This window comes from Pelophylax lessonae (assembly GCF_965119305.1).
Source record: "Pelophylax lessonae genome assembly, chromosome: 9".
NCBI lineage: Eukaryota > Metazoa > Chordata > Amphibia > Anura > Ranidae > Pelophylax > Pelophylax lessonae.
The window spans coordinates 91,715,201-91,741,995 of record NC_138776.1 but is presented as its reverse complement, the minus strand read 5'-3'; the positions used below and the strand labels follow the sequence as shown (position 1 = coordinate 91,741,995).

Here is a 26,795-nt window from a genome sequence, read left to right as displayed (position 1 = left end):
AATGGCGGCGATGAGCGATTTTTAGCAGGACTGGAACATTGCAGCGGACAAATCTGACACTAAGTGACACTTTTTGGGGACCTGTGACACCAATACAGTGATCAGTGCTAAATAAAATGCACTGTCACTGTATAAATGACACTGGCAGGGAAGAGGTTACCATCTGGGGTAATCAAAGGGTTAAGTGTGTTCATAAGGAGTGCTTTCTAACTGTGTGGGGGGTGACCTGACTGCAAGAAGAGAGATATCTGTGTTCCTGATTAGTAGGAACACAATATGTCTCCCTTCCTGTCTGACAGAACGACGGTCTGCCTTGTTTACACAGGCAGACCGCCTTTCTGTCGTTCTTCCGAATGATCGCGGGTAGCCGGCGGCCATCGCGGACGCCAGACCCACTTATTGGCTCCCGCTGTTCCCAATCACAGCGAAATGCAGCTCTAGTGGTGCGCGCGCGCCCCCTAGAGCCTTTGACACCTAAGGACCGCCTTGCTGCAGTAAATGTATGTGTGGGCAGTCCTTAAGTGGTTAATGATGCCCATTGTCATTCAGCCCTGGAGATTGAGGACATACTCATTGATGCCCAGGCCCTTTGGTCATAGTGAATTGATTGAGGGAGCTCAAGCCTGAAACTTAACCTTTAACCATAATTAGCTCTTTTAGCTTAATTATCAAGTGCAGTGAACAGAGAGGAAGTTTATATAGCCCCTATAGCAGGGGTCTGCAAACTTTCTAAATAAAAAGCCAGTTTACTGTCCTTCAGACTTTAGGGGCTGGACTGTGGACAGTGGGAGTAGAAATTGTCCTGGTGTCAGTGGGAGTAAACAATGCATCTTTAGTACTAGGGGGAGGAATAGTGCCCCATCATTGGTGTCAGTGGGAGGATTAGTGCTCCATCATTGGTGTCAGTGGGAGGATTAGTGCTCCATCATTGGTGTCAGTGAGAGGAATAGTGCCCCATCATTGGTGTCAGTGGGAGGATTAGTGCTCCATCATTGGTGTCAGTGAGAGGAATTGTGCCCCATCGTTTGTGTCAGTGGGAGAAATAGTGTCCCATCATTGGTGTCAGTGGGAGAAATAGTGCCCAATCGTTGGTGTCAGTGGGAGGAATAGAGCCCCATCATTGGTGCCAGTGGGAGAAATAGTGCCCAATCGTTGGTGTCAGTGGGAGGAATAGAGCACCATCATTGGTGTCAGTGGGAGAAATAGTGTCCCATCATTAGTGTCAGTGGGAGAAATAATGCCCAATCGTTGGTGTCACTTTAAAGCCCAAATCCAGCCAAATGGTTTTGATTTTTAGTTTTCAAATCCTCTGCCAGGATTTTTTTTCAGCCCAACTGGGGAGACTTTCCCCCACTTCCTGTCTAAGTGACAGGACCAGGAAGAGATGGGACACAGAGATTGCATTTTTTTTAGTTGAGTGAGGGAGTCTTAAGGCTCGTACACACTGAGCGAACAATTTCGTTCAAAGAATTGTCGTACGATTTTCGTATAGTGTGTACACAACTTTAGACAGCCTATTCTGAATTTTCGTGCGAAAATTCTCGAAGAGACAAAACAGCAAAATTTTTCTTGTATGGGAAAAAATGAACAATTTTCGTTTAATGTGTTTTCATAGGATTTTTGTATAAGAAACATCAGGAAAAAAAAAGAATGCGCATGATCAGAAACAATAAACAACAAAAAATAAAGCCTTTGTCGTACGAGAATTTTTGTACAAATTTTCTTTCATCGGTTCCGATTTGCTGTGAAACGAGGAAAATCGGACAATCGTTCACCCGATTTTCTTATAGTATGTACCCCACTTTAGAACCTTGCTTAGGTGTTTATGGGCTTTTGTATCTTTCTTTTCCGGTGAACCCTGTTCCTTTGATTACACATGTATAGGAAGTGAAATCTCCCCAGAAGTTCTAACTCAAAGCTACCCAAATCTAAATAATGCCCAATCGTTGGTGTCAGTGGAAGGAATAGAGCCGCATCATTGGTGTCAGTGGGAGAAATAGTGTCCCATCATTGGTGTCAGTGGGAGAAATAGTGTCCCATCATTGGTGTCAGTGGGAGAAATAGTGCCCAATTGTTGGTGTCAGTGGGAGGAATAGAGCCCCATCATTGGTGTCAGTGGGAGAAATAGTGCCCCATCGTTGGTGTCAGTGGGAGGAATAGAGCCCCATCATTGGTGTCAGTGGGAGAAATAGTGTCCCATCATTGGTGTCAGTGCCCCATTGTTGGTTTCAGTGGGAGGAATATTGCCCCATTGTTTGTGTCAGTGGGAGGAATAGTGCCCCATCATTGATATCAGTGGGAGGAATAGTGCCCCATCCTTGGTGTCAGTGGGAGGAATAGTGTCCCATCATTGATATCAGTGGTAGGATTAGTGCTCCATCATTGGTGTCAGTGAGATGAATAGTGCCTCATCATTGGTTTCAATGGGAGGAATAGTGCCCCATCGTTTGTGTAAGTGGGAGAAATAGTGCCCTATCGTTGGTGCCAGTGAGAGGAATAGTGCCCCATCAATTGTATCAGTGGGAGAAATAGTGTCCCATCATTGGTGTTAGTGGGAGGAATTGTTGGTGCCAGTGGGAGGTATAGTGCCCCACCATTGGTGTCAGTGAGAGGAATAGTGCCCCATCGTTGGCATCAATGGGAGAAATAGTGCACCATTGTTGATGTGAGTGGCAGAAATTAGTCCCGTTGTTGGTGTCAGTTGGGAACAATAGTGTCTTATATCAGTGGGTGGAACAGTGCCCCAAGGGCCAGATAAAGGCAGGTTAAGGCAGCAACCAGCATCCAGCATCCAGGCCGCTGTTTAGAGACCATTGGCATTTAGGAACCATCTAAATTGCCATTGCTTGCTATAAATTACTCCATAATCCCAATGATTTTTGTGTTATTTTAACAAATAAGGTTCACATATGTGCGTGCATTCATCTGCATAGCCTGCTGTACCCACGAGAAATGTGGGGAAAAAAGTTGCCGACCCTTTTTTAAAAACGCTCTGCTAAGAACCGCCTGGCGTTGTGGCATCATGCTGTTTCACGCACACGAAAAGGCGTGTGGGTGCCAATGTGTGGGGGTGCCAATCCACTGATGAGCAGTGTTTTTCTGTGTGGGACCGCTGCGATTATGCATGTACCTGCATGTATGTTAACTTAGCCTTAGTGCTTTACAAATTTGAATCAATGTAACATTCTTAGCCATGCTAAAAAGCAAAAACAAGTACAATTAGTACGCTGTCCTCAGTGCTAGTAACTTAAAGGGGATCTTCACTGCATCTAAGCACCACAAACCAAAAACACTATTTAATAAATTTTTAATATTCAAAGCTAACTTCCCCATTCATTCATGCCTCTATGCTTTATTTTGTTGAGAAATCACTTTGAAAAACAACCCTCTAGCATTTCTGGCTGTGGCCATCTTGAGTAAGGGCAGATGATTCATGTAGCATTTACTTCCTGGAATCAATCTTTCTTTAGCTCAAGCATGCAGGCAGGGGGTGTGCTAAGCTGAGAAAACCCCTCCTCCTCTCCTCCACTCTTGAAGATTAATGCTAGCAGCATAAGGATTATAAATAATGAATGTTGATTGGGAGAGTAAAGTTATTTTTTTTTAAGATAGAGTAAGGGAGAGTTATAACCCCTATCGATTTTTTGCCACCTGTGTCCCATAGAGGAGAATTCCCTTCAGTTCCTGTCCCATAGCCAAAACAGGAAGTGACAGGAAATCCCTCTAAATTGAAGGAATCCTGGGCTGTCACCAGGGTCACTAGAACTACGGTCCCCTCCACAACTGTTCTGTTTCTTTTACTTTTACTTTAAATGATAATGGAAAACAGGACAAATATAGAGCGTGCCCTAACAGGGGCACAGACAGCTATAAAGACTGGCACTCTCTATTCTATCTCCATTCTATCTAAAAAAGTATTACCTTTAGTTACACTTTAAAGCCCAAATCCAGCCAAATGGTTTTGTTTTTTAGTTTTCAAATCCTCTGCCAGGACTTTTCTTCAGCCCAACTGGGGAGACTTTCCCCCACTTCCTGTCTAAGTGACAGGACCAGGAAGAGATGGGACACAGAGATTGCATTTTTTTTTAGTTGAGTGAGGGAGTCTTAAGGCTCGTACACACTGAGCGAACAATTTCGTTCAAAGAATTTTCGTACGATTTTCGTATAGTGTGTACACAACTTTAGACAGCAGATTTTGAATTTACGTGCGTAAATTCTCAAAGAGACAAACGTCAAAATTTTTCTTATATGGGAGGCTGAGTGAAAATGGGTCACAGAAGTGCAGAACGAACTGCACTCCATAGGAGACATATAGCCCAAAAAATGTTGACTATACTTTTCAATTCACCCTCTTCCTGCCCAGGCTAATTTCATATTTCAGTGCTGTGGCACTTTGAATGACAATTGCGTGGTCATGCAACGCTGTACTCAAACTAATGTTTTATCATTTTTTGAGACAGATAGAGCTTTCTTTTGGTGGTATTTATTCCCCATTGGGTTTTTTATTTTTTACTAAACAAAGTGCAGTGATGGGCACTGATAGATGGCACTGATAGGCTGCACTGATGGACACTGATAGATGGCGCTGATAGGTGGCACTGATGAGGAGGCACTGATGGGCACTGATAGATGGCGCTGATAGGTGGCACTGATGAGGAGGCACGGATGGGCACTGACAGGCATCACTGATGGACACTAAAAGGCAGCACGGATGGGCACTGACAAGCATCACTGATGGGCATTGATTGACAGCACTGGTGGGCACTGAAGGGCAGCACTGATGGGCACTAATGGGGCTGCACTGATCAATAGGGCACTGATGATCAGTGCCCTGATTGTCAGTGCAGATGTCCCCATTGAGGAATGCTGCTTACCGGCTCTCCTCTCCTCACACACTGTAAGTGTGAGGAGAGGAATGCCGATAACCGACATTTCCTGTTTTCTCTGTGATCAGCTGTGATTGGACACAGCTGACAACATGGTAAAGAACCTACGTCATAGGCTCTTTACTGTGATCGGTGATGCGCTGTGTTGGAGGGACACAATGCACCGAACACCATGCTGTGCACCCTCACGGGAGCACATGCGTGGCAAGAATGGGAGGACGTCATATGATGTCCTCCCAGAACGAGAGTGCTCCCACCCGTCCATCATTTCACTATACGCTGGGCAGAAAGCAGCTGATAAAAATCATATATGCTTCGATTTTATTATCCAGTCAATGTGTGATTTGAGTAAAACAACTGAATCTGCACACAATTGAATAGCCCTAATCTCCCTTCCGAACAATTTAGACTCGATTCAAATCGTATTTACCACTTCAGCTCCAGAAGGTTTGACCAGGCCATTTTTTTGCAATACTACACTGCGTTACTTTAAGTGACAATTGCGCGGTCGTACAACACTGTACCCAATTAAAACTGTCACAAATAGAGTCTTCTTTTGGTGGTATTTGATCAACTCTGCCTTTTTTACTTTTTTAAGACAGACAATTAAAAAAAAAAAAAAAAAAAAAAACAATATTTTTTACTTTATGCTATAAAAAATATCCAATAAAAAAAATGTAAAACTTTGGTTTGCACAAAAGTTATAGCGTCTACAAACTATGGGATATTTTTATGGAATTTTTATTTATTTATTTATTTATTTTACTAGTAATGGTGACGATCAGCGATTTTTAGCAGGACTGCGGCATTGGGGCGGACAAATCAGACACTAACTTACACTTTTGACACTTTTTTGGAGACCAGTGACACTAATACAGTGATCAGTGCTAAAAATATTCACTGTCACTATACGAATGACACTGGCAGGGAAGGGGTTAACATCAGGGGTGATCAAAGGGTTAAATGTGTTCCCTGGGAGTGCTTGCTAACTGTGGGGGGGGGGGGAAGACAGAGATCTGTGTTCCTGCTTAGCAGAAACACAAAATCTCCATCTTCCCCTCTCACAGAATGGAGATCTGCCTTGTTTACATAGGGAGACAGCCTTTCTGCATCTTTCCCGAACGATCGTGAGGTGCCGGTGAACATCGGGTCTGCTGAACTTGCTGATTGGCTCCTGCTGTGTCCAAGCCCAGTGGGAGCGGGTCATCGGCAACACGCGCCCCAGACCCATTGCACAAAATCACATACAGGGACGTGATTTCATGCAGGAGGGCCGCCCTGCCGCAGTATATATGCGTGGGTGGTCCAGAAGAGGTTAATCAAATTGAGTTGATCGACCAGGGCAGAAAATGATTGATCATTTTGATGAAATTGGCAGCATCCAATTACTTTGAACGTTTTTGTATTTCGATTGATCAGATTATGAGATTATATGGTGGAAAGAGAGATGCGATTGATGTTTTACAATCATAAATTCTAATTGTATTTTAACTTTCTATCAAAATCCACTTGTTTACGCTGTCGCTTCATTATCTAGTTTTAGTGAATTTAAAGGTAATTGTACAGCAATTGTAAATGCAATCAGATTGTAACATTAGTTTAGTGGTGGATATACACTGTAATTTTTAGACAATTTCAATCACCTGTCAAGGCAACCTACAATTAGATTTGAGATTATTTCACAGTTTCAGTACAAATGGTTGATGGTGGGTTGTGTTTATCTATGTGACTGTTTATGTAGTAATACGTTGATTGCATTTTAGCTCTAAGACCCTGATACATCTCATTATAAGCAGATCATAAAGAAGATCTTCATACGAAAAATCCCCAGGATTTATCTTTCTACATAAGAAGTGCACACAGTAAAAACCCTCTACAGAGTCATGGTTGCTTTGACTGCTTGTTATCGGCAGGTATTAGTTTAATATTTCAGAATGCTCATCATGGCATATTCTGAGCCTCATCATATACAATACTCTTCACTGATAGCGGACACAGCTTGCTTGACATAACATGCTATGACAATCTGAACTGCAATGGATGGTAAACATTTGTCTGAACGGCTGACCCGGTTTTGATACAGATTAAAGCCCCCCTGACATTCAGCATTCAAGGAAATAATAATGTATATTTATTTCAGCAAATTAAATATTTAGCAACTCTTTATTACAAAACTTTAGTCCTGATTCGTCAAGCCACGGGATCACCTAAGACATGCTAAGTAGCTCTTAAGGTATTGTAAAATAACATGCAATAATATTGGTTGAAAGACCACTTTAGCACTCTTTTTTAAAGAGTCCATGGGGTTGATTTACTGAAAGCAAATAGACTGTGCACTTTGCAAGGGGCAGATGTACTCTGTAAGTGCAGTTGTTTCAGAGCTTAGTAAATGAGCAGAAGCTCTGCTGACTTCCATCATCCAATCTTGTGCTAGCAAAAATGCATTTTTTTTATTTTTTTTATTTTCCTTGCTCGTGATTGGGTATTCTTGCTTTATCTTATTTACTAAGCTTTGCAGCAACTGCACTTTGCAAAGTGCACAGTTGATTGGCTTTTTGTAAATCAACCCCTCTGTCTCTGTAATAAAGGGGATCGATGTACTTCAGGTATGGAATGCAGGCACTTGTAGATACCTACGTATTCTTACAGCAGCCTCCTGAACTTTCCTGTCAATGGCAAATCTCAACAAAAGGTTTCGTACTATTGTACCTGGCAGTCTCTGGATACAATAATTTCTGGGTCACTGGGGTTGATTAACGAAAGGCAAATAGATTGTTCACTTTGCAAGGGAAATTACACTTTGCAAGGGAATTTTCCCAAACACAATGCAAGGAAAATAATTCTTGCTCATCATTCACTAAGCTAACTGAAAATTCCCCTTCGCAAAGTGAACAGCCAATTTGCCTTTAGTAAATCAACCCCAGTGACTCAGAAATTATTGTATCCAGAAACTGCCAGGCAACTAAACTAATTAGGGGATTGGAGGAACTTAATTATGAGGAGCGATTACAAGCGCTTAATTTTTTCTCCTTGGAGAGGAGACGCCTGAGAGGGGGCATGATAGCGATCTACAATGGCGATCCTAGCATAGGCGGAAAACTATTTAGTCCCAAGCAGAGCAGGAAGACACGTGGCCACACAATGAGATTAGAGGAGAGGCGGTTTAACCTCGTGCTGTGTAAAGGATTCTTCACTGTAAGGGCAGTGAGAATGTGGAACTCTCTTCCACAATTGGTGGTAGCTGCAGGGAGTATGGCTACTTTTAAAAGACTCTTGGACGTGCATCTCACAGATCATAACATTCAGGGTTATGGGAAATAAGCACGCCACTGACACACACACACACACACACACACACCTATACAAGTTGAACTGGATGGACTGATGTCTTTATTCAACCTCATCTACTATGTAACTAGCTTTTTCAGAAGGGGGTCAGGAATATATTCAATATATTCCAGTATGTTTCCTTTCACAAATGGAGCTCCAAAAGAGTTGGAAAAAACTGAATCCAAACCAGCTGGTATTTAAGTGATTTACAAAGGTTTATTATTTTTCCTACAATAATAAAGATGTAATATTTACCTGCTCTGTGGTTTTGCACAGAGCGGCCCTGAATCTCCTCTTCTGGGTTCCCCTGCCAGCGCTCTTGGCTCCTCCTCTCTTCCAAGTGCCCCCATAGCAAACCACTTGCTAAAGGGGCACTCATTTCTCACAAGCATGCTCTCCTGCAATGGGATATATTCTCATGGGATTTTGAGTGCTTAGCTGTCCCAGAAGGCAGCAGTAAGGCATGGACTCCATGGATGAAGCTAGAATGGACTCCATTTTTGTCTTTTTTGTTAAATCTTTATTTTTAAAGGTTTCCTTTTTTTTCCATGCCAAATATGTTTTGGTGGGGTGGAGCTGGCAGGGAAGGGGACCTTCCATTTTTCATGGAAGGTCCACTATAACACTTACCCCCTGAAACCTTAACTTCACCTAATCCCCTGACCCTATCCCTATCCTAACCTAACCTTTAAATCTTTAATGTAGCTATTCTCAACCAAGGTTCCATGGAAGCCTAGGGTTCCTCCAGAGGTTGCTAGGGGTTCCTTGAGCTGTGACTGATTTACCTCCCATCTGTTGGTGCTGCATAGTTTTGTGGTCAACACCACTTGGCAGAGCCAACTGCATAAACCCAATGATCTTTTTAGCAGTTTGTAAGGCGAATATTTCCCCCATAACCGTTAATGTAAGTGTCATATTTACTAATGACCACCAATTAATTTGATTTAAGAAATTGGTATTTGATGATCATATATTTATTTATTTAGAAACACATTTGTATATATTGGTAGCTGACACACGGATGTGGTTGAACACTATCACAGTAATTGAACACATGTTTGGTTGATGTTCTCTGATCAGTTATTAGACTAGGTGCATTACTTCCCTGAAGCACGGTACTCCTCCCCCCCTAGTATATACTTTGCACTGTATGGTCTACAGTACCGGTATACGCAGCATCTAGGAAGTGTACACTAGATTCTCTCCAGACAGCGCGAGACTCACACCAATACATATTGATTTAAGAAATGTTCTCTGAAATTATTTCAAGGGCTCCTCAGGAATAAGGCCTTATGCACACTGGGCTCTTCGGAACACCTTTCTCCTGGCAGGAGAAAAGCAATGCTTAAAACGCACCTAAAGCCACATTTCTCAAACATGTTTAGGCGCGTTTAGATGCATTCAGGAGCGTTGAATGTTTGAGAATAATAGTTTATTCTGGCACTTGAAATAAATTAATGCTCAAGAGCTAAACACTCTTAATGTTTAGATGCGTTTACGGTAGTTTGGGCGCATCAGGTGTTTTTTCTGCCCAAATGCTCCTCTCCTGAATGCAATTTTTGTGGGATCACATGTCTGCCCCTAAACGCCTGTAAATGCTTACATGTGCATGGACATAAAGGCTAATATAGTGCCACCCCTGTAGGCCACTGGTAATAACTGATTCTTCCCAAATTATAAACAGGCTGCCCTTTCCCACAGGCATCAGCCATGCACACTAGCTCCAACAACTCAGTCTAGGGGATGTCTTTTTGATATTTATTGCTTGAAGAACTTAAAACAGAGGGGAGTAAGGGTGTGGGGTGTTCAAAAATGCTGCACAATAACATTAGGGATATTTTCTCCAGGCTCCCATTCAGAGATTTTGCTGCAGATACAGGTGAATGGCCAGTACACTGAGACCTTGTTACCCCTGGCACTTACATCCTAAAAGCACACATAGTCACCAGGGATCACAACTCAGGGTTAGTACTCACAAGTCTCCAGGACTTTCCAGCTTCCTCCAGATGCACCCCATTGAAGAAGACAATCCCTCTTCAGACCAGATCCCCTAAGGTGAAGTTCCATAGCCATATTGTCAGAAAGGATGATTTAGGTTTCCAGCCCTACCACCGCTGAGACCACAGAGAACAGCTACACAGGCTACATTAGGGGGAAGCAACCCCAGAGGCTTTGGAACCCTCCCTGATGTGGAATAGTTTGAAACCCTCTCTTCAGGGCTTCAATCTATTTATCACACCCTCAGCCACCTCCTGGACACTCCCCTCCAGTGATTGACTAGGGCATGATAAATATTCAGGCTGGTCATTTGCATTTCCCAGCCCCATATTCTGGAAACTTCTTTCAGTAGCAGAGGTAAGCAAACTCTCAGCCTGTGAAGCTCTGGACAGACCATAGCAAACAATCACTTCTCCATTGACTACAGAAGGAGCCAAGAACTAAATTTGCCTAGCATCTTACACTAGGAGGGTGCTACATCAACATAAAGGTGCATTTAGAAGAAGAAAAATGTCAAACAACTGTAAAATGGGCGTTTTTTAGCTGCAGTGTGCATAAGGCCTGAAAAGATTGAAAAAGTTGGCTTCAAGGTAAGCTAGACTTACCTCTTTGGTGCCAAAAGTATCTGAATGCCAAAAAGCCAGCTTTGAATCCAAATGCTTTGCATCTTTTTTTATTAATATGTAGCACTGCCCCTTGAGGACTGCTGGATTGTTCACCTTGGGATCCCCCTGGGTTACCGATAGCAACTGCAGCATGCACAATTTAACTCTTTACTCTCTGGCTCAGTCAATGAACAGTCTAGGGGATGTAGTTGTTTTTGTGGTTTTATTTAAATTAGGGATGGGAGAAGGGAAGAGAGGGAGATACTCCAACTTGAACTATTCACAGTATATGAGGACTCCTGTCTGAAGATGCAGCCAGGCTGTTGATTCACCTTGCCACTTAGATGAATTTAGGATTGAGCCTCTATGTAGATGAATTGTTAGGATGAATTATCTTTGGGATACACACCTAGTACCCCCTTTCACTCCACCTGCTGACACTCGTCCTCTGACTATCCTACAGCAGGGTGGCCCCCCTCAGGTCAGGCACCTAGACATGATCCCCTGTACTCACGATACTGTTTTTCAAGGGTCTCCAGTGTCTCTACCCCTTCAGTGAGCTCTCATGGACGTCTGGGTTCAGCTCCTTCCTTCTGGTCCCCAGGCCAACTGCCTGTGACCGCGTACCACTGCTGCAGAGGAGGAGGCAGCCGTCACCCTCCCTCCGGTACTCTGCTCACCAGCCAAAGACCCCGCAGCACATGTGCTCCTGGCTTTTATACCACACCCCGCAATGCACTGAGACAATCAGTCTGTGCCAATCACTGGGGCTGTATCAAAGCCTGTGTACTCTTTGGTCAAATTTCCTCCACTGTCCAATATGCCTCCCTTTTGGACTAGTGGGGACACTACCCTAGACCAGATGAATCACACACTGAGCACTATGAGCAGAAGTAACTCACAGATCCTGCCCCCTGGTGGGCAGAAAGCAATATAGATTTGCCTGCTGCTCCTCTGATAGGCAGACAGAGCCAAAAACTATACTCTCTCACTAGCACCTACCTAGGAGGGTGCTACAAATATATGTTAGAAAGTCATAGTTTAATCGTTTATTCATTTGTTTGGCAGCCGTTTTTCCCCCCCAAAGTTTGGCAGCCATTTTGGTAAAAGTTTAACCTCCCTTTTAAACATAGCTAAAATATGTGACTGATGAATATCGTTGCACTGAAAATTTGAATGCGGTGACACAACAGATAGTAAAATAACAGATAACACCCAGACAGATGAAGCAATGTGTCCCAGAAGAAGCATAAATTCCCTTTATATTGTTAAGTAAACTCATAATAAACACACTGGCAGTAAAATGTTTGCTGCATTTTATGTAGTTTAAAATGTAATATTAATTTTATTTCTTCCAAGTTGTAATGTTTTAATATAACAAGCAAATTAATGTAGATTCATGTTTTTGTTTTGTTTAGGCTGCTGTAAAATGCATATTATACTACAGAAGGCACACAACGTGATCTGATATTACTAAAATATAGTGCACCGTCTTTGTGTCTTTGCCAATGATGCTTTTACGACTATTTATCTATTAAGTCGTGACTTCCTGCAAGCGAGGTTTGATTTAAAAAAAAAAAAGTTGTGTTCTTATAACCCAGGGAAACTGTATTGTTTCCTCACTGGACTAGTATAGTAATCTAAAAAATTGTTTGAATGATAACAATCATTTTACTTTTCATTGTTACATTTTTTTAATGAGATGAGGACACAGGCTAGGGAAATGCATGCCTTAATTATAACGCTGTTTAACATGTTATGCAATGTATGGCATGCCAGCAGGTTTTGCACTTTACATCAATCCTATTTGTAAAGAATGGGAAAAAGATAAAGTTTCTCTTAGGTCTTTATTTTTGTATGTGACACCATTGGGGTATTTTTCCTCACTTTCTGACTTATGACACCATGACAAGAAATAGAGCAGTGGTTATCACGAGGACAGGGAGTTGCAACAGTAATATAAATATAAAAAATATATATATATATTGTCAGATATTCTAACCCTTTCATGCTGTCCTAAAATGTGTTTTTGCGTGCGCCCTTTACTGAGATTTTCTATCTCTTCGCGTCTCTCCAATGGAGCCATAGACTGCAATCTACACTTAAAGAAATGTGAATGTGAGGGTCTAGATCAAGGATCCTCAAACTGTGGCCCTTCAGCTGTTGCGGAACTACACAACCCATGAGGCATTGTAAAACTCTGACATTCACAGACATGACTAGGCATGATGGGAATTGTAGTTCCTGAACAACTGGAGGACCACAGTTTGAAAACCCCTGGTTTAGAGCTATTCTATGGGAACATTTAACCACTTTAATACAGGGCACTTCCCTCCCTTCCCGCCCAGGCCAATTTTCCCCTTTTAGCGCTGTTGCATTTTGAATGACAATTGCGCGGTCATGCAACACTGTACTTACACCAAATTTATATCATTTTCCCCCCACAAATAGAGCTTTCTTTTGAGGGCATTTGATCACCTGTGCGATTTTTACTTTTTGCTAAACAAATAAAAAAAGACAGAAAAGTTTGAAAAATAAAAAAAGTTTTTTGTTTATGTTATACAATTTTGTAAATAAATAAGTTTTTTCCTGCACTGATGAGCACTGATGAGACTGCACTGACAGGCACTGATGAGGAGGCAATGATGGGGTGGCACTGATGGGGTGGCACTGATGGGGTGGCACTGATAGGCAGCACTGATAGGCGGCACTGATAGGCGGCACTGATAGGCACTGATAGGTAGCACTGATATGCAGCATTGGTGGGCACTGATAGGCGGCACTGCTGGGCACTGATAGGCGGCATTGATGGGCACTGATAGGCGGCACTGACGGGCACTGATAGGTGGCACTGACGGGCACTAATGGGCACTGATAGGCAGCACTGGTGGGCACTGATAGGCGGCACTGATGGGAACTAATGGGCACTGATAGGCGGCACTGGTGGGCAATAATGGGCACTGGTGGGCGACACTAAAGGATGGCAATGATGGGCACTTGTGGGCAGCACTGATAGGGAGGACACTGGTGGGCATCACTGATGGGGAGGGCAATGGGGGGCTCCCTGAGCCCTGTTTGCCATCCCTGGTGGCCATAGTGGGCATCCCTGGGGTCATAGTGGGCATCCCTGGGGTCATAGTGGGCATCCCTGGTGGATCTAGTGGCATCCCCCCCCCCCGAGGGTCTGCACTGGTAATCAATGATCTGATTACCAGTGCTGACCCCCCCCCCCTGTCAGGGGAGCCGCCGATCGGCGCTCCTTTACTCGTGCCTGTCAGGCACGAACTAAGGAAAGCCGATCAATGGCTGTTCCTGTTTTACTATGTGACCAGCCGTGATTGGACATGGCTGATCACATGGTAAAGAGCCTCCGTCAGAGGCTCTTTACCGAGATCGGAGATGCAGGGTGTCAGACTGACACCTCGCATCACCGATCGCCGCTCTGCGCGCCCCGGGGGGCGCCCAGAGCGGTGTTATCCTGCCGCCATCATATGACGTCCGGTCAGGATAACTCAACCACATTCCCGCCGTCAATTTGTAATAGGGCGGGCGGGAAGTGGTTAAGGATTCATCCACATGGACAGTTAAATTCACTTTTTTATGCCTAATTTTTCGGCGCTTTCATGTAGCTCCATGTGCTACGCACAGCCTGCCATACAAGTCAATGGCTGTATGCTGTTATACTCTTGTATATTCCAATGCTTCTTTGCATCAGTGTTTTCCCACAGATGTGGCGTATTTCCTGAATGCGAATCTTCCACATTAGGGAAATACATTGGACATGCGCAGGTAAACGCCAATTCAAAGAAGCATTGGTGTTTACAAATGTATGGCCAGGTACAGCCATTCACTTGTATGGCATGCTGTAAGCGGTACATGCAGCTCCCCAGCTGTGAGAAAGTGCTGGAAATTTTACATTGAGCATAAAAATGCCTAAAACTGTCCATGTGCATGAACCCTAATTCAAGTAGCCTTTTGGTAAAATGGTAGGATGGCTACGAATAGGCTGCGATCACCACACATTACAGTCTGATTGTACAATCTTTTTTAGATCTACCAATAGGTATATAGCACAAGGATCTGCCTGATTGTATATATATAGATTGGTTGGATTAAGTGGGCCCCATAGTACTTCATTAGATATCTAATACCCATAGTATACAGTTTTCATAGATCTAAAGTTGATTCTAGTAAGATTGTACTGTAAAATTGTACTGTGTATGGTGAGCCTAAGGTACGAGACAGCTCATTGTAGCACCTTGGATAAAGCCCAGGTAAAACGAGAAAACAAGATGGCCAAACCAATTGTTCTATAGTCCACATTGCATCATAGAAATCCAGTATAAAAAGGCAATGCATTTTAGGGACTAAAACTGCAGCCCTTTCATCATGGCTTTCAATACTACGTCAAGTTGAGTAAAGAAGACTCAGCTGGAATAATCAATTCTGAAATAAAGCATCTGTTGGAAAGGCTTCAGCAGCTCCTGGTTTAAGGGCCCGTTACAATTAACCACATGCGGTGTCATCAGGTGCTGAAAATTGCCAGTCACCGCACATAGTGTGAACGAGCCCTTAGGCCCCTTTCACGCGGCTCTGTTCTGTCGACGGAGCCGTTCTACTCAGCGGGGGCTCGATCCGCCGATCCCCGCTGAGCAGGCGGATGACTGCTCCGTCTCCGCTCTGTGTGCGAGGACGGAGGTGTCAGATTCCCGCTGTCCTCTATGGGGGAATCGGATGAGAACGAACTAGCTGTCCGTTCTCATCTGATCCAATCCGCCAGACGGATGGAAAATAGGGTTTCCATCCGTCCGGATTTGACGGACAGGATCAGATCAGATGTCGGTGGACATGTCTCCGCTGACATCCGCTGCTCCATAGAGATGCATGGGGCATCCTTTCAGATCCGCCTGAAAAACTGACAGGCGGATCTGAACGGTCCGTTAGTGTGAAAGGGGCCTAAAGGACTAGAAGATTGAAACTGCAAACTGCTGAGGCGTCATCAGCCTTGTTTAAATTCTCACACCAGCGTACACAGGATATTCCTCCCAAAGCAACAAAGATATAAATCAATCACTACATATAATAGAGCAATCGGTTATATTTAAATATTCTATAGACTCTTTTTAAATAGGTTCAGTTATTATTAACCACTTCATTAGCGGACACTTTTACCCCTTTTCTGCCCAGGCCAATTTTCAGCTTTCAGCGCTGTTACACTTTGAATAACAATTGCGCGGCCATGCAAAACTGTACCCATATGACTTTTTTTATATTTTTTTTACACAAATAGAGCTTTTATTTGGTGGTATTTAATCGCCACTGGATTTTTTTTTTTATTTTTTTGCTAAATAAACGTGAAATAAGTGTAAACAAAATGCATTTTTCTTTGTTTCAGTTATAAAATTTTGCAAATCTTTCTTCATACATTTAGGCCAAAATGCATTCTGTCTAGTTCATGCTACCAACAGCGCTTGCACCATATAAATTACTAAAGTGAATAACTGTACATAATTAACAAATTCAATAATAATAATAATAAAAAAAAAAAACGTATTCATAAAGAAATCCAGTGAATAACTTTTCATAAAAATTAAATTCATAAAATAACCCAATGATCCTCATGCGTTATGCATGTCCATTCGCATACCCAATCCGCAGACGCGTTTGGGCAATAAATTACCAAAAGATATTACACTATGTGGAGTCCGCTCTCTGTTCTCGTCCCTGCATGATACACACACTTTGGAGTGTTAGCCAAGGAGACAGGAGGATAGGTCTGGGAATATCTCTCCCTGGTCAAGGTGACCACACAAGCCTAATTTGATCTTATTGCTATAAAGCAAGAATGAACAACGACATCTGGTGAGTTGGCAAAATGTACACTTCTCTGGCCTCACCAGGTGCCACGTGAGCTGCTTCATAATCACTCATTGGGAAGAATTTTGGTAGAAGGCTTTTTTCTTCTTTTCTTGAAATTCTACAATCTTTTCCGATGGACTACTTGTTAATTGGACTGTCATAAGTGCACTGCTGTTCATATATATTTTTTTGTTTTATATTTTGTATGTTGATTGGGTATATGGATGGACATGCATAACACATGAGGATCATTGGGTTCTTTTATGAATTTAATTTTTATGGAAAATTATTGACTGGATTTCTTTATGAATACATTTTTTTATATTATTGAATTAGTTTAATATGCACAGTTATTCACTTGCTATTTTTATCATCTATTTAGTCTTGTGTTCAGCGGCTGCCCCTTAACATTCATTGTTTCACAATATTTTTCCACACATATTTTTCACATTAGTAATTTTTGGAGCGAGTGGTTTATTTTCACTTTTTGCAAAATTTATTCTGCTACATTTCTTTAGAGAAAATAACCCAAATCACTGTATATTATTTAGCCTGTAGGAGAGTTATAGAGTCAACCAGCTATGTTATATACATCCGAAAACTGATCAATCCTGATATACTGACTGACTGAATGTATTGGCCTATCTCATTTCTTGAGGCCCGAAAATGCCAGAACAGTACAAATATTCTCCAAATGACCCCTTTCTGGAAAGTAGACAGTCCAAGATATTTAGTAAGAGGTAGGGCGCAGTTTTTGAACTTATAATTTTTTTTCACAATTTTTTGGAAAATTAAGAATGTTTTTTTGACATTTTTATTTTTATTTTCACGTACTATCTCCAGTGCAGTACAGCATCATCATATATAACTGGTGTGGCAGTAATCAGGGACACTGAGTGCCGGTTCACATTTGTGCGATCACAGAGATCGCATGTAATACGGAGCGAACTGCTCCTAAAATTATATGCAATGTCTGTGCGGTGCAAATTCAGCCATATAGTTTGTATGGCTGAATTCGCACCGCAATCACATTAAAGACGCACAGGACCCTTTTTTCGGTCCGTAGCAGAATCGGATCGCATGGTGGTTCACACTAGTGCGATCCGATTCTGTGCGAACTTACAGATCACACTGTGATATGCGATCTTATCTGGGGGTGTCGTTAACTTTTAATTGACACCCCCAGCGTATCGCATATGGCAGTGTGAACTGCCAGGGGTGCGGATGCGATGCGAGAACACGCTGTATATTCGCAGCATTCCCGCATCGCACAAATGTGAACCGGCACTAACTGGTGACAGTATGTAAATTAAAAAAATATATATATATTATTATTTTTACATTTTTTTAAATGTTTCTTCTCTTCTCCTTTTTTTTTGTACATATTGTGACCAGAGCAATACAATGTTACCATGCTAACACTGTACTACTCTTGGGAGGTGATCAGGATTTATTTATTTTTTACACACTATGATTGCTTAAAGCAGTTAATTTCACTGTTATAAGCAAGAATTTTTACTGAATGAAATAGATTTATTCAGTGTGTATTGTACTATGTAATCACTGTGACCAATCACAGCTAGCAGCACAATTGCACACAATGAATGGAATTAATTGAAGTCATTCATTATTTACCATGGTCATGTAATCTGCTGTGATTGGTCTCAGCGATCACAGGGTACCGGCAGTGGGCCAGTACACTGATCTGTCATCTGCTGTGTCCGTAGACATCCACCCAGAACAATAAGACTCCTGCTCTAGGGTCATTTTACAATAGCCCAGGCAAGAAGCAGTTAATGTGTATATAGGTTTTTAATATTATATAACCACGTTAATTATTTAACGCAACATTCAGGGAATGCAAAAGAAAATTTGATGTATGTTTTATTCAATGGTTGTTAGAGTGATCAATCTAAACCAGCCATTCTCAACCAGGGTTCCTCTAGAGCACATGTGTCAAACATAAGGCCCGGGGGCCGAATCCAGCCCTCCTGGCCCTCTCATGTGGCCCTCACACCTCTCCTGCAGCTGCAGGAGAGCTCCAGCCTTTCTCTGGTCCTCCTCCAGATCCTGCACTTTCTGCTTCCCAGCTCTTCCCCCAGCTTCTTCCCCAGAAGCAACACAAGGTAAGAGGGGAGCACTGTGATGTAAGGGAGGGTGGGGGATTCTAGACTGATGGTGGGTGTGCTCTTGACATCTGGTGTAATCAGAGTTGGGGTGCTCTGGACATCTGATCTTACAGATAAAACTGGCCCTTTGAGGGCAATCATAGTGCTGATGTGGCCCGGAATGAAATTGAGTTTGACACCCCTGCTCTAGAGATTGATAAGGGTTCCTTGAGCTGTGGCTACCTGACCTTCCATCTGATGTCTGGAGCGGAGTATTACTCTCAATGACACCCTGATGAATTCTTCTTAGCAGTTGTTTCCGGAGATCTGAAAATTATTTTAAGGATTCCTCTTGTGTAAAAAATGTTGAGAAAAGCTGATCTAAACAACTCTAATCTTGAAAACATTTTTTACACCAAATAATGTGGCCAAATTTGATTTGATTTTCCTTTATGACCAATTGTTCCTTTTGGACAAAAACAGTTACTGATCAAATTGTGCATTTTGTGATCCAGATTGAAGAACTTATTGTAGGGAAGAATTGTTCTGAAACACGTTTGGCCAGCATTGCACAACAAAAAGTCATACTCTTGCCGTTCTTCTATTTACATGTATTGGCACTTAAGGTAAAGTACAGCCAAGTACAAATTTATTAGTATCACAAGGATTACTGTACCAATGCATGCATTAAAACTGGGCATATTCTCAACATCCTTTTTGTTTTGTTCCACATTATTTATGTCAGGAAAACAGTTAATGAGGATCCAGCTGACAGTCACAGCTGCTTCTCTGCTGGCAGGATGGCATATGCTAATGTGGTGTGAAGCTAGGAACAATCTGAGGGCAAACTTAATGCACTTGGCAGTGACAATCCAGATAGGGACAGCCAAAGGAAAGTCACCCTTCTATACATATTTTATATGGAACTGTAGATTCATGCTTATGGTAATAGGGAAAATAAAATTCTGTTAGTGTCTCATGACAAATCTTAGTTTCTGGGTTAATACTGATAAAGAGAATACAGCCCATGTTCCTAATTCTTACTATGTTTCTGTTTCAGATGGGCCAGTAACAGTCGGAATGAGTTTGGATATTGCCAGCATTGATACAATATCAGAAATAAACATGGTAAGCTGACCAAATAGATAAGATCTTAGCCAGATCTGTGTACTGCTCTACTCATTTGACTGATCAAGGACAGAATTTTTAAGTGAAACTTTTGGGTTGAAGTTAAATATACAGTATATATTGTGTATATATATATATATATATATATATATATATATATATATAAGTACTATGCAAAAGTTTTAGACAGGTGTGAAGAAATGCTATAAAGTAAGAATAATTTTAAAAATAAATGTTTGAGCCTCGGTTCACACTAGGGCGACCTGTGAGGCGACCTGGTCGCCTCACAGGTCGCCGCAGGTCGCCTCCTATAGGGAAGCTGCGGACCCGTTCTAATAGGACCGACACAAGTCGCTCCGACCTAGAAAAAGGGTCCGGAGCTTCTTTGGGGCGACCAGGAGGCGACCGCCATAGACTTCAATGTTATGAAGTCCGTGGCGGCCGCTCCGAGGTCGCGGCGCGCTGCTCGCACCGCGATCTCGGAGGTCGCCCCGGGAAGTAGCGTTGCGGTAGTGTGAACCGGCGCTTAATTGTTTATTTGTTATTTACAAAATGCAAAATGAGCGAACAGAAGGAAAATCTAAATCAGATCAATATTTGGTGTGACAACCCTTTGGCTTCAAACCACCATCAATTCTTACACTTGGACACTTTGTACACTTGCACAAAGTCAGGGATTTTGTAGGATTAGAGTCAGGTGTATGATTAACCAATTACACTAAGCAAGAGCTAATGATCATCAATTTTATATGCAAGTTAAAACACAGTCATTAACTGAAACAGAACAGCTGTGTAGGAGGCTTAAAACCGAGTGAGGAACAGCCAAACTCTGCTACTAAAGTGAGAATGGGGAAGACAGTTTCATGTCACAGGTCCTACACCATGGCAAAACTGAAAACAGCAAAAAGACACAAGGTAGTTATACTGCATCAACAAGGTCTCTCCTAGGCAAAGATTTCAAAGCAGACTGGGGTTTCAAGATGTGCTGTTCAAGCTCTTTTAAAGAAGCACAAAGAAATGGACAATGTTGAGGACAGTAGATGCAGTGGTTGGCCAAGAAAACAACGCAGCAGATGAAGGGCACACCATGAAAATATAATGAAACGTTAATGGGTTATGGCGCTGCTATAAAAACTGATGGTTAATATCCCCACTACTGTGGTCCAGTTAATGTGTTGTAAAATTATAAAACTATATGAAATGTCCAAACAATAGGTAAATATCTATGGTTATTATACTGTATAGGTCAATTCTTTTATGCAGTGCTATTATAATTAAACCCAAAGGTTCCTAGTGCTTGAGTATATTTGTAAGTGCTACGTGCGCTAAAGTGCTATACGTGAAAAAGTGCTAAATATAATACATATTATTCTATGTAAAGTGACTGAGTGCTTATGTGACAAAAAATGTTTTAAATGGTTTACCAGTGTTTGGAAATCTCACCACTCAGAGATTTTCTGGAGGTTCTCGAGATCTAGAGAACCTCCAGGAATTTTCTAATGAGTGGTGAAATTTCCAAACACTAGTATAATATTTAAAAAAACTTTTTCACAAAAGCACTCAGTCACTTTACATAGAATAACAGTGGCGGCTGGTGCATTGGGGGCACAGGGGGGCCGCCCCCCCTGTCCATGCGTCCGGCCCCCTAATCTACATACGGGGCGCCGGACGCATGGACTTCAATGGGATTTTATTATAGCCATTTGATTAGAGCCATTGGCTCGAATAGGCTAAAAAAAGGGTGGGGATATTAACCATCAGTTTTTATAGCAGCGCCATAACCCATTAACTTTTTATTTTACTATTATACTTCCTTTTGGGGAAGTAGACGGGTGGGCAGCAGCTTTATTTTATGCACATTTCCACACCCATACCTTTTGCGTGGGATTAAACTCAATTAATTATTGAAGGACATATCATGCTTGCTTTTCTTCCACATTGGAAGATGTTCAGCAGGGCCATCAGCACAAAACTGTCGGAAATCAGTGAGACCCAGGTACATTCATCTACTGTCTGGAGAAGTCTGGACAAAATGTATTCTGCAGCAGAACTACGACCCCAAACAAACAACCATGTCATTAAGAACTATCTTCAGTGTAAGCTAGAACAAGGAGTCCTGGAAGTGATGGTTTGGCCCCCACAGACCCATGATCTCAACATCATCGAGCCTGTCTGGAATGACATAAAGAGATAGAAAGATTAGAGGTGGCCTACATCCAGAATATATGTGGTTAGTTCTTCAGGATGTTTGGAACAACCTACCTGCTGAGGTTGATCAAAAACTGTGTTCAAGTGTACCTAGAAGAATTGATGCTGTTTTAAAGGCAAACGGGGGTCACCAAATATTGATTTGATTTGGATTTCTTGTCTGTTCGTTTACTTTTCATTTTGATTATTGAAAAAAATAAACTATTAACACTTCTATTTGTAAAAGCATTCTTAATTTACAGCATTTTTTCACACCTGCCCAAAAACATTTGCAAAGTACTGTACATCTAAATGTGTCCATATGCATGAGCCCTAAAAGTAAATATGATATTGATAAACCTTGGTTTTTATTTGGTATATGTGCAAATATAAACTTGGGTGTTTCTACCTTATCATGTTTCTATCTATCTATCTATCTATCTATCTATCTATCTATCTATCTATCTATCTATCTATCTATCTATCTATCTATCTATCTATCTATCTATCTATCTATCTATCTATCTATCTATCTATCTATCTATCTATCTACACAAACACTTTGTAAAATCTTGTTTTTGCAATTAAACATTTATCACATGACAAAGAACCCACAGAGCAATATGGGCTATCCAAAGAGATGAACAGAAGAAACTCCCTGCCATCAATCAGAGGCTTCTCCTGTCTGATTTAATCATCTGGCATAGTCATATGGAAGGTGAAGAGGAGTCTGATTTTTGAACTTTCACTAACAATTAAGACAACTCTGTAAGATTGGTTAAATAACATACCCAAATAACAAATATGCATTTTTTAAATTATTACTGCACATAATTAGTTTGTTACTTTGTACTGTATAGAGAATATTTTATATTAACCTTTACACTGCACAGTGCCTCAGTATAGATTTTTTTTACTTCAGGATTATACTGCGACCATCTTTTTGAGGCAGCGCTGGACAGATGAAAGACTCATCTTCGAAGGCAACAAGAGTCTAAGTCTAGATGGCCGTCTGGTGGAATTATTGTGGGTCCCTGATACATTTATAGTGGATTCAAAAAAGTCATTTCTTCATGACATCACTGTAGAAAACCGCCTCATCCGGATTTACCCTAACGGAACGGTTCTTTACGCTTTAAGGTACACACTTAGTATTAGTACTTTGTAAACTGACCTACACAGGTAAGCATACAGGACAAAAATAAGGAAAAAACATAAAAATGGTGAAAACATTCTACAGCAGCCATTCTCAAAAAGGGTCCGGTGGAACCCTAACGTTCCTCTAGAAGTTGCCAGGGGTTCCTTGAGCTGTGGTTGATTGACCTCCCATCTAATGATGCCTGCATAATTCCAGGTCTAATGGCACTTAACAGAGCCAGCTGCATGACACCAATTATTTGTTTAGCTGTCTGTAAATGTGGTATCCCAACCACTACTCCCCCTGACCATTGATGAAATTTTTTTAGCACAGATTCTCTGAGATTTGGCAATTTTTTCAAAGGTGGAGAAAAGCTGTTCTCCAGTGTGCCTGGAGCACAGAGTAGAATGTATATTTCTGACGGTCATGTGAATATATTATGGAAATCATTTTTTAAATATTTCTGTTTAGCATGATTTGTATCTAATATAGCTATACAACATAACTTTGTTTGAAATTTTTCTTCTTATAGACAGAAAGAGCTAAACCAAAAACAAGATGTGCTTTCAGTCAAATAATGTGCTGGAAGGAAAGTAGAAAAGATGTTGAATTTGTGAATGTATACTACAGGTTCTTTACATGGCAAGCAAGAAGACATTTTAAAACTGTGGGTTATTTTAGTGAGATTGATGGTGCATCATTGCAAACCATTATACTGGAGGCAGGTTCTTTACAGTATCATGCATAACCGCCTATTCCAGACATTTGACAAATTTGATAAGGCGAGACAGGAAATTGAGATAAGCTCTGTAAATATTATTTATTACACATTGTATTTAGCTATGGCAGCACAGGATGATGAATATCCATTGTGCCCAATTATATATTGAAATGTGGTTTATCTACAGCAGTTTGCAGGTGACAAAGTATGTAATGTCAATGATTCTCACAGCAAATTCCCACTATAAAGACATTTGTCACTCTTCATATTAGCACCTGAGCAGCAAATGTATAAAAGTGCTTACATGTCTCCTGATAGAGTAGGGAAGGGCTAGAAACTCTCCCCATGCACACTTGTGCATTAAGGCAACACATGCTAAAAAACTTGCATTTAAGTAGAACTATAAGCAAAAATGTTTTTTTCATTTTGAATAGAGCAAGGGAGGGTTATGACCTCTGTCATATTTGTTATGGCCATCTGTGTCCCATTGCAGAGATTTCCCTTCACTTCCTGTCCCATAAACAACCGGAGTGAGAGGAAATACATGCAAATTAGGGAATTCATTGGGGACCCCCAGGTCACCAGAACTAGTGTTCCCATTGGAAGATTTCCCCTCTATTACTGTTCTGGGGACAGCCCAAAATATGGGATTTTCTCTTACTTTGACTTTCAAAATGATGGTAAACAGGACAAGGAGAGGCTGAATCTCCTTAACCCCTTGGGGCCGGCTATAGGCAAATATGCTGTCTCTCGGCACCTGGTCCTTAGTGCCGAGGGGGCACAAATTTTCGTGACTTGCTGCCAATACACATGTGGCGAGAGCACAGGTGTGGGGTGCATTGCAGTACCATTCATTTTGAAACACCCAATGCATTAGACGGTAGAGGCTGATGCATAATGCATCACAATGCAATGCACAGTGTGTTGTGGTGTGCTGTGTTTTGAAAACTCTTTTTTCAAATTGTTGTACTTTTTTTCACCCGTTGTGGTGTTTTGGCAGCCCATTATAAATGAATGGGCTGCATTAATGCAAATTTGAGTTGTCATCAAATCAGGAATAGAGAGGGCTTCCGATGGGAACACCTGTTATGGTGACAACTGTATTAGAGAGGATTTCCTTCACATTGGAGCTTTTTCTTCCAACTTGATTTTGTGTATACTCAACAGGAAACTGAACAGGAAGTGATGAGGAGTGTCTAAAAACAGGACATTGACAGGGTTTTAACTCATACTTGTGCTATCAAAAATAAAGAAAAAAATATGAGACTTTATTTTTACATTTGTGAGCCTGTTCACACTATGTGCGGTGAGAGGTGTTTTTCTGCACTTGATTAGCGCCAGTTACCACAAGGGTACATACATACTTAAGTTGAAAAAAAACACAAGTCCATCTGGCTCAACCAATGAAAAACAAAAAACAGTAAAGAAAACCCAACACTACAATTCCATATACACAATCCTATACCCACAGTTGATCCAGAAGAAGGCGAAAAATCCCAGCAAAACACGATCCAATTTGCTACAGCAGGGGAAAAAAATCCTTCCTGATCCCCGGGAGGCAGTCGGATATTCCCTGGATCAACTTTACCTATAAATATTAATACCAGCTTATATTATGTACACCTAGGAAAGAATCCAGGCATTTTTTAAAGCAATCTTGTAAGCTAGCCAGAACCACCTCTGGAGGGAGTCTCTTCCACATTTGCACAGCTCATATGGTGAAGAAACCTTTCTGTATTTGGAGACAAAATCTGTTTTCCTCTAGAGGTAAAAAGTGCCCCCTTGTCCTCTGCGTTGACCTTAAATTGAATAACTCCACACCAAGTTCACTATATGGACCCCTTATGTATTTATACATGTTAATCATATCCCCCCATACAGTAGATAACAGTTGTATTCTAAGTGCCTTCTTCACACTGCAATGCTGCCTGCAGATGAATTTCAGTGCATTGCAGAAAAAAGAAGATATGCTTCCTTTTTCAGCAATGCATCACAGTTCACCTGAAGGCACTGTCCGTTTTAACTAGAATGAGGCCCCATTCAAACCTTGGTGTTCCATGAACGCATGCACAAATGTGCAATTCTGTGCACTTTTCCGTAAACGTGCAAAACACATTCCAAAGTGCGCATCCTCAAATTCAGATAGCAGTTGTGCATTTTGTGGCACGACGAAATACCTGAGGCTCACTGCAAAAAAAAAAACAGTACAGGAGCTACTTTGGCGTGTTTGGTGCACGTAAGGCAGCTCATTTAAGTGAATGGGCTGCCCTGTGCTGCTGCGTGATAAACTATCAAGAAAGCATGAAAAATCACGACACATCACACAGGTGTGAATGGGGCCTAAATGGAATGTAATTTTGACATTTCAATAGAGTTTTCAAAAAGCAGAAAAAAAGGTAAAGCACGCCTTGCTTTGTAAAAACATAAGTCAACCCCCCCCCCCCCCCCCCTGACACTGATTAATAGCCTGTACACTAAAATTACTTTTGTGTATGGGTCAGTGTGAACAAGCCCACAAAGCATTTTTTTTTTGCAGGCAGAGTTTTTAAACTTTTTACATTTTTACTGACATGGTTGCTTTATTGTAAAACTTTTGGCTTACCCTGCATAGACAAAGGACAGGGTCACCTAAAAGAAAAAAAGAAAAAAAAAAGTCAGCAATGGCAGCTCCCATGTTTCTATCTTGACAGGTTTCTTTTCATTTTATCCTATATATTTCCCAAATTCTGCTGCCGTCTGCACAAATCATTACGCAGTCAGCCAGGGGTAGCCTTTTATACCTGACGTTCTTTGTTTACAGGCCCCCCGTGCTGGGAGCTCCGGAGCAGATATGAC

At 41.6% G+C, this 26,795-nt stretch overlaps 1 protein-coding gene across 1 annotated transcript in view; it reads left to right on the top strand.

Annotated features, from left to right (window-relative positions):
* Positions 1 to 26,795, top strand: part of GABRP (gamma-aminobutyric acid type A receptor subunit pi) — a 173,026-nt gene that overhangs the window by 92,720 nt on the left and 53,511 nt on the right. The window contains exons 4-5 of the mRNA XM_082267513.1: positions 19,847 to 19,914; positions 23,024 to 23,241. Of these exons, the coding sequence (XP_082123639.1) occupies positions 19,847 to 19,914; positions 23,024 to 23,241 (286 nt within the window). The remainder of the gene's footprint in view (positions 1 to 19,846; positions 19,915 to 23,023; positions 23,242 to 26,795) is intronic.